This window comes from Salmo salar, chromosome ssa13 (assembly GCF_905237065.1).
Source record: "Salmo salar chromosome ssa13, Ssal_v3.1, whole genome shotgun sequence".
Classification (NCBI taxonomy): domain Eukaryota; kingdom Metazoa; phylum Chordata; class Actinopteri; order Salmoniformes; family Salmonidae; genus Salmo; species Salmo salar.
The window spans coordinates 66,563,527-66,576,587 of record NC_059454.1 but is presented as its reverse complement, the minus strand read 5'-3'; the positions used below and the strand labels follow the sequence as shown (position 1 = coordinate 66,576,587).

Sequence of the window (13,061 nt, the reverse complement as noted above, 5' to 3'; positions counted from 1 at the left end):
TAGTATTGACAAAGTTACAGTGAAACGCTGCTTTTCACCGGGAGGTTTTCTTGTCATGGCCCTTAATTTCTAAGCATCATTTTTATCCACACAGATATTATATATGGAATAATAGGGACATATTGTATAAAAATACTTCTTTGTTTTTAGAATATTTGTTCTGAAATAATATCCCGTTGGTGAGCCAACTTGTAAATGCAGAGTGTCTTTTACTTAATTAGAAGGAATTCTTAGCACTTTAAAAGATCCCTGTAACACCTAAAGATTTTGCAATGGTTTTAGATGCCATTCCATCACGTGTTGCTTTATTATTCTGGAACGCGTCAAGACCTGACACTCAGAACATACCTACGATTAACCCTGTTGACTCATCAGTAGGAAAGATTTGTTTTTCTTTTGGTCCATTCAACAACAACAATAGAGCTATACGAGCCTTGTTTCAGCAGGAAGTTGTATCTATACCTTATGCCATTGTAATGGCTTCGGTAGTCGGGTAGGAGGAATGAGGCGCAGGAAGCAGCGAACACAGGGAGTGGTGTTTTTAATAACACTGGATAAACAAAAGTTCCCAACCATAGGGAATAAATACAAATAGACGACCAGGTAAAGCCGACGAACAACACGTCGTCAATGAACAAAATTAATCCCGCACAAACAACGGACGGGCCAGCTAAACTAAATACCCCCTCTAATAGCTAATTGGCCACAGGTGCCCAAAACCCAAAAAAAGGAAAACCAAAAAGGGGATCGGTAGTAGCTAATAGGCCGGTGACGACGACCGCCGAGCGCCACCCGAGCAGGAGGGGGCGCCACCGTCGGTGGGAATCGTGACAGCCATGCCTTATTGGAATGGTTTTGTTGATAATGTCTATAATATCTGTTGGAAAAAAGTTTGGATGTTGCCACACATACCTAGTTATTAACAAAATGAAGGAAGTTTATTTTTAAATTAATCATAACTATTATCCTGCAAACCACTATATGAAGAAGTTTAAGAAAAACATAAATTCAAATTGTACTTTTTGTAATGACCACCCAAAAACGGTGTTGCATCTTTTTTGGCATTGTATTCATGTAAGGAATCTGGCAAGACATTAGTAGATTTATAATTGAACACATTTATGTAGATTTACGCTATAATGGAGAGATGTACTGCTTGGAATCTTTACCTATGATAGAAATAAGTTGAAACAATTTTATGTAAGCTAGAGGTTTTACTCCGTCCAGACCGGACACTGAAGGCCTGGTTTTAACATGGACATAGTCCCAGTCGGTATTATATATACTGAACAAAAGTATAAATGCAACATGCAACAATTTCAACGAGTTTACTGAGTTACAGTTCATATAAGGAAATCAGTCAATTGAAATAAATTCACTAGGCCCTAATCTATGGAAATTCACACAACTGGGCAGGGGTGCAGCCATGGGTGGGCCTGGGAGGGCATAGGCCGACCCACTTGGGGAAAAGGCCCACCCATTGGGGAACCAGGCCCAGCCAATAAGAATGAGTTTTTCCCCCAAAAAAGGGATTTATTACAGACTGAAATACTTTCATGAGCCGAAATACTTTCATCAGCTGTCGGGGTGGCTAGTCTGAGACGATCCCGCAGGTGAAGAAGCCAGATGTGGAGGTCCTGAGCTGGCATGGTTACACGTAGTCTGCGGTTGTGAGGCCTGTCAAAGTCCAGGTCTGTGACCAGCGCACTGCGTCCCACTGGTCACACATAGGTACATAAGCGACTCACACTATACTCCTGGACATCCCTGAGAACACAATGTACTAACCATAGAAACAAAACTGGCAACACAGTGACCGTAGACTAGAAAGTGCCTGGACCACCTAGAGAACACAAAACACTGACCAGAACAAAATAGAATATCCTTACTGACCATGAAAAAGCATTATTCAACAAATGACTGGTATTCTACCACTGCAATAAGATATGGGTGTGCGACTTTCATTTAATTCGATTTCTGAGGTAATGTAATGTTAGTTAGCACCTCTCTCAAATGGTTTGCGTTCTATATTAACGTATTCTTAGTATCTAATAACAGACCTGCCAACCCTGTACAACTTTTTAGAGTACCAGACGCGCACGGCAAATTGGAGATTCAACTCACCGAATTTGGATTTTCTTTCCCCTACCACGCTCGTGTGCGCGCTGTTTATGAGTCTGATCGCAATTACAGAATTGTACCAAATCAAGTCTATAAAAGGTTGGAATTCTATCTTGACAGCATTCTATTTACACATATGGTAAAAGTCACTAACAAGATCCAATCACTAGGGCCAGCTCACAAGTATTGGCTTTTTAGAAACGGTTCCTAATCAACACTAAAAGCTAAATCATTTTGAAAACATAAAAACAAAAGATCGCATCGACACAGACTGCAAACTGGGTACACAAAGCTTAAGTAGGCTACCGCAAAGGGAATCTAAATGCTATTCGCTAGAAGAATCAGGTGTTTCAGCCTATGTAAAGGTGCCTATTGTATTTCTTTGTAGGGCATACATCATTTCAGATTTTCTAAATTGATAAAATCTCAAATCTAATGCAAAGGCATTTTAGAAGCATTGCCTCTATAGCTAATACCGGACACTCATTCATTCTCAATCGCGCAGTCTTCTAAACCCCCGACTCCATTTAATACCAAGACGTTAATATTTATTTTTGATTATACTTTTTGTGACGTGGATCATAATTACAGTTATAGTCTATCAGGTTGCGTGATCCTCGTAATGTTACGTGGAAAATACAACTAATTGGACGCAGAATTAAAAGTAAACTCAGCAAAAAAAGAAACGTCCTCTCACTGTCAACTGCGTTTATTTTCAGCAACCTTAACATGTGTAAATATTTGTATGGACATAACAAGATTGAACAACTGAGACATGAACTGAACATGTTCCACAGACATGTGACTAACAGAAATTGAATAATGTGTCCCTGAACAAAGGGAGGGTCAAAATCAAAAGTAACAGTCAGTATCTGGCGTGGCTACCAACTGCATTAAGTACTGCAGTGCATCTCCTCCTCATGGACTGCACCAGATTTGCCTGTTCTTGCTGTGAGATGTTACCCCACTCTTCCACCAAGGCACCTGCAAGTTCCCGGACATTTCTGGGGGGAATTGCCCTAGCCCTCACCCTCCGATCCAACAGGTCCCAGACGTGCACAATGGGATTGAGATCCGGGCTCTTCGCTGGCCATAGCAGAACACTGACATTCCTGTCTTGCAGGAAATCACGCACAGAATGAGCAGTATGGGTGGTGGCATTCTCATGCTGGAGGGTCATGTCAGGATGAGCCTGCAGGAAGGGTACCACATGAGGGAGGAGGATGTCTTCCCTGTAACGCACAGTGTTGAGATTGCCTGCAATGACAACAAGCTCAGTCCGATGATGCTGTGACACACCGCCCCAGACCATGACGGACCCTCCACCTCCAAATCGATCCCACTCCAGAGTACAGGCCTCGGTGTAACGCTCATTCCTTCGACGATAAACGCAAATCCGACCATCTCCCCTGGTGAGACAAAACCGCAACTCGTCAGTGAAGAGCACTTTTTGCCAGTCCTGTCTGGTACAGCAATGGTGGGTTTTTGCCCATAGGCGACGTTGTTGCCGGTGATATCTGGTGAGGACCTGCTTTACAACAGGCCTACAAGCCCTCAGTCCAGCCTCTCTCTGCCTATTGCGGACAGTCTGAGCACAGATGGAGGGATTGTGCGTTCCTGGTGCAACTCGGGCAGATGTTGTTGCCATCCTGTACCTATCCCGCAGGTGTGATGTTCGGATGTACCGATCCTGTGCAGGTGTTGTTACACGTGGTCTGCCAATGCGAGGACGATCAGCTGTCCATCCTGTCTCCCTGTAGCGCTGTCTTAGACGTCTCACAGTACGGACATTGCAATTTATTGCCCTGTCCACATCTGCAGTCCTCATGCCTCCTTGCAGCATGCCTAAGGCACATTCACCCAGATGAGCAGGGACCCTGGGCATCTTTCTTTTGGTGTTTTTCAGAGTCAGTAGAAAGGCCTCTTTGGTGTTCTAAGTTTTCATAACTGTGACCTTAATTGCCTGCTGTCTGTAAGCTGTTAGTGTCTTAACGACCTATCCACAGGTGCATGTTCATTAATCGTTTATGGTTCATTGAACAAGCATGGAAACAGTGTTTAAACCCTTTACAATGAAGATCTGTGAAGTTATTTGGATTTTTACAAATTATCTTTGAAAGACAGGGTCCTGAAAAAGGGACATTTCTTTTTTTGCTGAGTTCATATCACACTTGCACATTTGCATTTAATTTCTTTCACTAGCAAATGCGAGTGAACTGCTGGCACTTTAGAGTCCACTGAATGTCCATCTTATGTTCGCTAACGTTAGCTTGAACCATTTTGTGTTTACCTTTCCACAACACACATAGCCGAAAAGGGATTTGTCCATGTGTTTACGTACAGCTGACAGTCGGCAAACTCAGCATCACAACAAACAGGAGGGGCAGATACGGGGTAGCGACGTCGAATAATGATGTATTAATCTCCATGTCCGTTGACACTAACTCCGTACATGTCTGTGTGTTGCAGCTTGAGAATCGGGATGTTAGATTTACTCAGTGGATTTATTTTTTATTAAAATGTTTTTTTTTAAATTATTTTAAATCAGGCTCTACTCATTTCTGCGTACTTTTAACTCAGATCTCGTACCTGCGTACATGGACAGAGAATTGCGTAGTCGGTACGCAAAATGCGTGCATGTTGGCAGGTCTGTAATAGGCCTGTGATACTGACCTGTAAACAACAGCCATCTCTATAGTGCTGGTCACCAGGAGGTTGTAACCAACGACCTCAACGTTTGGAAAAAGTGTTTTTTATGTTGCTGTTCTCAATTAATCCTATTATTACATTTCATTTTTTTGTGATTTTTCACAATTCCACAACGATTGTCAGTGTAAGCAAACATTCCCTCTTTCCCACATCTACATAGAATTTTCAATATACAGGGATGCAAACTGGTGAGAGGCTAAAAAGGTTTAACTTTTTTTTGCACTGAAACAGGTTTTAACTAATTAAATAACAAAGAATATTATCAACATGATCAGTCTCGTGAACCTAACTCACAGATAAAAAATGTAAAGAAAGCAATCCAATGTTATTTGTTGTCTAGAATTTACCACAAATGACACTCAAGTCTTGAGAAAAACCAAAACACTAATATTGCAGTTAGCCATGACAGCCTTTATAATAGAACGCTTGTGACCCCACACATCTACATATTGCACTTGGGGAAAAAACATCTTAAGTAGAAATAGAATGAAACAAACAGGCATTCTATTTTTTCTCCATTATAGTGGTCACTATAGTAGACATCGATCAAGTGCACAAGGCTACATGTGTACAAAAATAATGTTCCCGAGTTAATAATTATATAATCACCCCTCACTCACACGTGTAACTGTCAAGTTCAACACAACAAAAACAATATATTTGGGCTACTCTGCACATTATTACAGATGCCTGTGGACATCTGTTCTACAATGTGCCAGCAGAGCATGATACCCTTTGTTGGCATGATTGATCTCTTTCAGGCAGAGAGCACACCTGGCATACCCCTTTATAACCACTGTACTGAAAAAGTGAGAAAGAGGTTAGGTATGTGATGTTCCTTTCAACTCTATAGTGGCATCCAGCTTAAGCCAAAGCCAGGCCCAGCTCCAGCTACACTTGAGCCCTGAATCCACTCGTTTAACAAGTAACGACTCATTTTCACCTAATTCTCTTATTCTGAAAATTGACCACATACTGTAGAGGGAAAACATTAGTTCACAGATAGTAGTTAGTTCGTTAGCTAGTTAACATTTCACGGATTGCCAGGGTCCAGAAAGCAACTAACGCGTTATAACTTGAGGAACGGCAAGGAGCTGTATACCAGTTAATACTATAGCGAATTGGTTAGGTTAGTAACGTTCGCTCACCTGATGTTGTAACGTTTGCTAGCTAACGTTAGCTGTCTGACTTCATTAGCCAGCTAATTTTCACACCATAAACTCAATTATTTGATCAGTGAAGCTGGCTAATGTTGCTCAACATTTGTCTGACTAGCTAACGGAGAATTCGATCAAACTAGCAATGGTAACAATACTTGTTCCACCACACTTTCTCCCTCACCTCAAACTTTCCAAATGCCAGTTGTTTTTCGGTTACAGCTCATGAAATACGCTTCATCGCCTTCTCGCCCCCGTCTCCATGGTCAGGCTTCTCACCTACCTCTTCGTTATCGTTCAGGAGACGCGCTGCTGTAGCTGGCAAACTGCCATTCCCCTCTCCTCTCTTTCCAGAGCGCGCTCTGATGCTATAATTAGCAAATTGGTTGTCTCTTCTCTCTTCAGTCGCATGCTGCATTCTGTTGTTATGTAAACGATGGGCTGAGCCTTGGATACAGCCAGTATTGCTCCAAACACGCATCACTCGTTCGCATACAGCCAGTAGTGATCCAAAGCCACCCCATCGCCCAAACTTTTCTCATCGGATCTACACGAATCACGAAGGTCACCTATTTTGGATTCAAAACAGTGAATTCCGCCGAAAGGTGACTAGTTTGCATCCCTGAATATACCAATAGCTCTCCCTAGCCTACCATTGGGGTTCTGGTTCTGACCAAATGCTCTCTCCTCCCATCTAATCATTTCAGACAGGGGAGTTAACCAAGTGGGTGTTTGAGATTGATTGCAGTCGTGATGTGATGCTCTCGAACATGTCCAGAGTTTTGTAAGGAAATGCATCAGCAAATCATAGGTTGTGTCCCAAATGGCACCCTATTCCTTGCCATTTGGGCGCAACCATACCCAGAGGTCAAAGGTCATAGCGGTGCTGCTCATAAATACAGTACACTCCCACCTCTCCGAACCTGTCGGGTCGGGCCGGCTCTGCCCTGGAATGCAGAGGGATGAGCAGCACAGTGGAGATGGGAATGTCCTACTACACCTACACAACCTCTAATCCGTGCAGACGCATGTAAAAACAGACACAAGATGGATGGGTGAACACAATGGAAAAAAACAAACCCCCCAAAAAACACGGGAATTCAATGCATTCCAAAGTGATGTAGCTAAACATCCAGCCTTGCTTTTTTTGGTGAAAGGGATAGTCCACTCAAAGTACCCCCTTTGTTACCTTGCTAGCTATGTATAGTCATAGTAAGAGAGAGTGAGCAAGGTGGCCACTGTTAGGTTAGGTCGCAAATGGCACCCTTTACCCTATATAGTGCACTACTTTAAACCAAAGCCCTATGGACGCTGGTCAAAAGTACAGCACTAAATAGGGAATAAAGTACCAATTGGGGCGCAATCTATGATGGGGTAGTTTGTAAGTTGTGTATAGGCCGTCCTCACCAGGTACAGTCTGGTCCACCAGAGCCAGGCCCACGCAGCTGTTCTGACAGCTGGCCGAGAGACGACGACCGCCGGGGATACTCAGCACATCCAGCCACAACACACTGCAGAAAGAGGGAACAGTGAATACACACACACACAACTGAGAGGCAACAGCAGACAGAGGGAACACAAACTAACTTGCTGGGCAGCTCAGGAATGAGTCTCTCCACTGGCTGCTCTTCAATTTGGTGAAAGGAAGAGTTCTATTGGAGAGAAAAGATGTTTACTCGTCTCCCACATCAAACATTACAAAACTCACTGTACACACACACACAGGCACATAGGCTTACCTCCTTGTAAAGATGAATCCTCTGGTCATGACCACTGAGCAGAAACACTGTCTCACTGCATCCATCTCCACACTGCACTCTGGAACAGGGATATACTGTTGTTATTCATGTCATTAACAATGTAAGGAAGTGATAAACATGGTATCATCATGCCATGCTTTTTTATATATTCAATGTAAATAGTCCAGTGGCCATTTGATTAATTGTTCAGCAGTCTTATGGCTTGGGGGTAGAAGCTGTTAAGTAGTCTTTTGGCCCTAGACTTGGTGCTCCGGTACCGCTTGCCGTGCAGTAGCAGAGAAAATAGTCTATGACTTGGGTGACTGGAGTCTGACGATTTTACGAGCTTTCTTCTAACACCGCCTATTATATAGGTCCTGGATGGCAGGAAGCTTGCCGTACGCACTACCGTCTGTAGCGCCTTACGGTCAGATGCCGAGCAGTTGCCATACCAGGCAGTGATGCAACCGGTCAGGATGCTCTCGATGGTGCAGCTGTAGAACTTTTTGAGGATCTGGGGATCCATGCCAAATCTTTTCAGTCTCCTGTGGGGGAAAAGGTTTTGTCGTGCCCTCGTCACGACTATCTTGGTGTGTTTGGACCATGATAGTTCGTTGGTGATGTGGACACCAAGGAACTTGAAATCTCAACCCGCTCCACTACAGCCCCGTCGATGTTAATGGGGGCCTGTTCGGCCCGCCTTTTCCTGTAGTCCACGATCAGCTCCTATGTCTTGCTCACATTGAGGGAGAGGTTGTTGTCCTGGCACCACACTGCCAGTTCTGACCTCCTCCCTATAGGCTGTCTCATCATTGTCTGTGATCAGGCCTACCACTGTTGTGTCGTCAGCAAACTTAATGATGGTGTTGGAGTCGTGTTTAGCCACGCAGTCATGGGTGAACAGGGAGTACAGGAGGGGACACATGTACACACCCCTGAGGGGCCCCACTGTTGAGGATCAGTGTGGCAGATGTGTTGTTGCCTACCTTTACCACCTTGGGCGGCCCGTCAGGAAGTCCAGGATCCAGTTGCAGAGGGAGGTGTTTAGTCGCAGGGTCCTTAGCTTAGTGATGAGCTTTGTGGGCACTATGGTGTTGAACGCTGAGCTGTAGTCAATGAACAGAATTCTCACATAGTGGAAAAGGGCAGTGTGAAGTGCAATTGAGATTGCGTCACGGTAGTGTGTACAATACTTACTCTTTGTGGTAAAGCTGGAAGGGTGTGAACTACAGCTCCAGGTTCAGACAGCTCTCTAAGAAGACAAAGCAATAGGCTATAATCAGGTTCATGTTCACTAGGCACTAAACAGAATAAAATTATTCATAACAAAGTGAAAGGGGGAGGTACTATCTGAACTGTCCAATAAGAAACTCTTGTTTTCCGTCGTATAACATTTTGAAACACTTTACTATGGTGTTCTTAATTAACACAACCCTGCAGAACTACGTGAATACCAGAAGTGAATTGTGTGTTAACTTCTATGTGATTCAGCTGCAGCGGGTGACAGATGACTCGTGTGCAATGAACTCCAGGTTAAACTCTGACCATGGCTTGTAGTCACAGTAGATGTTGAGGAAAGAGTGGCTTTGTCACCAGAGTCCTGGGGGGGAAAGGAGTGAAGACAAGTGTTATGGATACAGTGACGGATGAATACACTTTCATCTACCAAAGAGAGAGAAAGAAGTGATCAGGGTCATATTATGTTCAGTAGTCAAGAAACATAAGAAAATGTCCCAAAACAGATAGAAACATGGAGGCACTGTCTGAACTTGCACATGAGAAAAGATTTCTTTCAGTTTTCCTACAGTGTTGCCTAATGAACATGACCCATGGAGGATATGTGTATGGGTAGGATATGTGTACAAATCCATTCATTAGGAGAAGAGTAGGGCATTTAAGAATATCTTGATGGACGTTATGCCCACCCTGTTTGGTGGGGATTTGTTGATAGCATCAGTTGATACAATCTCTGCATCAACTCAAGAGACAGACATACATTAGCAAGTTGACTAACGTTACACATTTTGTACACACACGCGCGCACACACACACACACACACACACACATTTTGAACTTGTATGAATCGATTAACTTGTATGCAACACCAGTAGCAATAAAGTAACAGTAGCAGGATACATTACGGAGCTATCTCATCTTCACCTGGTATGTAGGTGAACTGTACTTCTATAGCAACAGGTCTGATTTTCTGTTGGAGGCATTGGTACCTGAAACAGACCACTTTGCCTTTCAGAGTAGCGGTGAGCAACGTTAGCTCTTGCTCTCCAGCCAGCAGAGTCCGTACATGTGTTACTCTGGGACAAAAAAAGCGGCTGAAACTATCCTCTGCGAAGGGACACGCTTCTTTCCCCTCACGCAGCATGCTCTTGACCTAGTAAATACCATTTATTTCATATTTATTTTCCAAAACTAGTGCAAAACACCATCTCATGTAAAGAATCAGAACTTTCCATCACCGGCATACGAGCAATCAAAAAGCACAACATCCGGGTGTGGGAGGAATCACGAGTAAAACGGTCAACGACTTCTAGCAAATCAGCGTGGAGTTCTTCAACCAATCACTTCACTTCACAGTTTAGTCACTGCAAAGCAATTTGCTAAATCAACCACTAGCTGTCAGCAAAATCTCAACATAAAAGTATATGATCCTGTCTGTGGATGTTCCTAAGCAACAACAAAAAACAGCAGCATACAAGTTTCTTGGCGTTGTATATAAATAAAAGTCATCCGTTGGTGTATTCACTTTATATATTGACTTATTTGACTCAGTGTCCTCAAACGGTTTTCATTTGTGGCTTTAAGACAGGATAGTACCTATTACTTCTGAGCGGATGTGGGCTCTCTGAGCAGGCGTTTATAAAAAATAAAATAAATCACTGTCTTTCTTTCAGAGAGCACACTTACTTCACTGTCACAACCAAGTTCACCAGTCAGTCCCTGATACATTTCTACATATATCTCTGTGAGCCAAGCATCTCTAATTAAAACAATTGTTATATTGTGGAGGTGAGATGAATGATGAGATTTTTTGAAGACCCCATATCAGACAGTAGGCTTAAACAATATAAAATATGGTTATCAGTGTGTGTGTGTTTGCTAGTGATGTACGGGTCAATTGTTCATAACCCATCCACAACGGGCTGACTATATGTGATTAAGTGAACATCTGAGACCTGACCCGACCCTGACCCGCAAGAATATAAAATGCGCTTTACATTCAGTACATTTTTTGACAGGGGGTGCAGGATTTTTTTTAAAGCCTTATTTAGATAGATCTATGTTCCAGCTTAAAATTTCCGACAATTTGGTAGGCTATGTAAGATAATTTGTCTATACATTCAGCTCTTCTGTCTTTACTTGTTTCCCTAGAATACTAAATAGGCTGGGTTTCTGTATAGCACTTTGTGACATCGGCTGATGTAAAAAGGGCTTTATAAATACATTTGATTGATTGATTGATAAATAGCCTAAACCCTTGCTCACCAGAAAATATGTCATACATCGATTGAATGCTTTAATCTAAGTGATATTGGTAAAGTTATCTTTCATCTCTGCTTCTCTTGAGCAGCAAAGACATTTACAGACTGGGGAGAACATGCAATAGCTCAACAACAAAAAAACAGGAAATATATTCCATTCAAAATTTCCAAATGAGATCATTTTGACCGGTTTTAAGGGACCTAAAAGCTGTGAAAACAATGCATATTTTATTTGGTTGAAGTAGCCTACTATCAGCTGTTATGATGTTGATAAAGATAGGCCCTAGCACATTTCTCCACTCCTGTTCCCAAAATGTACATTTGGTGTATCATTTTTCCAAGAACTGCTTAATTTTGTTAATATTTTATTTGGCTATGTGAGAGGTTATAGACCTAGAGTCAGTGTCCAGATTTCATTTACTGTTCCATTTAACCCATCTGAACAATAGCCTAGCCTAGTTCCCTTGACATGCCATATTTGAAGTCCCCGTCTTATGACTGCTGAATTTGTATAGCGCCTCACAATCATCACACATAACATCTTTCCCAAATATTAGGGTACTGTTCTGGCACTCCCTTCTCTTTATTTTCTACTCTCCATTACTCTCCGATTTTCTCTTATTGAATTAAACTCTGACATTGTCCTTTTTTCCTCAGTTGATCGATGTTAACTTTTTCTGCCCAAATTCCCAAAAGCATTTGGCAATTGGCTTGCAGTTGGCGCCCATGTAGTGAGGCCCTAAAGGAACAGGAGGGTTTCTAGGTCGAATCCTGGTCTTACTGAAAAGATAGGGTGGGATCATTTTGTGCTCTGAGACTTGACGACTGTCGCCTCATCCATAGTGAATTGCGCTCGAAAACACCCCACTGGGCACAGATGCAAGTTAAACATTTACATTTGGTTAAGTTGTCAACTAATTGAAATCAACGTGAAATCAACAAAAAAATTCACCATGACATTGGATTTAGGTTAAAGTTGGGTGAAAAAAATGAGAAGGGTATAATTGCGGCCTGCAATTTGGGGCATTCCTGCATCTGCTGGAACCTCTCTTTATACTTCTATTGGTCAGTTTATAAGCTAGAACAGGTGGGGGCGCGCCATTACAGTAGGTGGTATTAATGCACAATGACGTTGGATGCCAGCTGCCTATAAACTCCACTGAAGAAGGAGCGGGGGCGACAACGATAGCTAGCTAGCGAACAACACTGTGTGCTAGCTTAGACAGCTAGTCCGGTACATAGCAGGCAGGGGCAACACTGTGTGATAGCTAGCTAACTAGCATGCTAGCTAGCACATGGTGTCTCTAACTAGCAAGCTAGCTAGTTAGGCAACACAAAGTGTGCCCCAGCCTCCTGCCTCCTGTGCTAGCGACCAGTAGACAGCAGGCAGGAGGCGGGGGCCACACTGTGTGCTAACTAACTAGCAAGCTAGCACATGGTGTCACTAACAAGCTAGCTAGTTAGCAAGCTCATGGTGTCACCCCAGCCTCCCGCCGGCTGTGTTAGCATGTGGCAGGGGCGACTGGTAGACAGTGCCCTTTGCACCTGCCAGACAGGTACTATTTTCCAACAGTTCTGTTAACGACGGTGAGGGCAGGTGTTCGGCGGGCAGGGGGTGGGGGGCGTTCATGCAGGAACCAATAGGTGCTCGAGGGGGGCTGTTCAAGCAGGGAAACAGTTCCAGAAAAAAGGAAGTCTGTTTTTAATGAACAACTGACTTTGTCTTGTCCTGTATTAGTAAGTGAGATCATTGGCAGTTCTTGCGGAGTAATAATGAACTTGAGTATTGAATTGAAAAAGAGTATGGAGAGAAACTGGGAGCAGATACATTTTTATG

General features: G+C 43.1%; 1 protein-coding gene across 1 annotated transcript; it reads right to left on the bottom strand.

Annotated features, from left to right (window-relative positions):
* Window positions 1–524: 524 nt before the first annotated feature.
* Window positions 525–12,854, bottom strand: LOC123726164 (uncharacterized). Its single transcript, XM_045692771.1, has 5 exons — window positions 12,706–12,854; window positions 7,727–7,805; window positions 7,575–7,639; window positions 7,395–7,498; window positions 525–1,717 (listed from the first exon to the last, which is right to left on the bottom strand). Exons 1-5 carry the CDS (start codon window positions 12,852–12,854, stop codon window positions 1,401–1,403), a joined length of 714 nt encoding a protein of 237 aa, XP_045548727.1. The 3' UTR covers window positions 525–1,400.
* Window positions 12,855–13,061: the final 207 nt, after the last annotated feature.

Excerpts from the sequence above, each read along its gene's own strand:
- LOC123726164 (XM_045692771.1), bottom strand. The coding sequence starts at position 12,854 with ATGAACGCCCCCCACCCCCTGCCCGCCGAACACCTGCCCTCACCGTCG. Across the intron at positions 7,640-7,726 it reads GGATTCATCTTTACAAGGAG|AACTCTTCCTTTCACCAAAT; the intron begins GTAAGCCTATGT and ends TCTCTCCAATAG. Across the intron at positions 7,499-7,574 it reads ATTCCTGAGCTGCCCAGCAA|TGTGTTGTGGCTGGATGTGC; the intron begins GTTAGTTTGTGT and ends CTCTTTCTGCAG.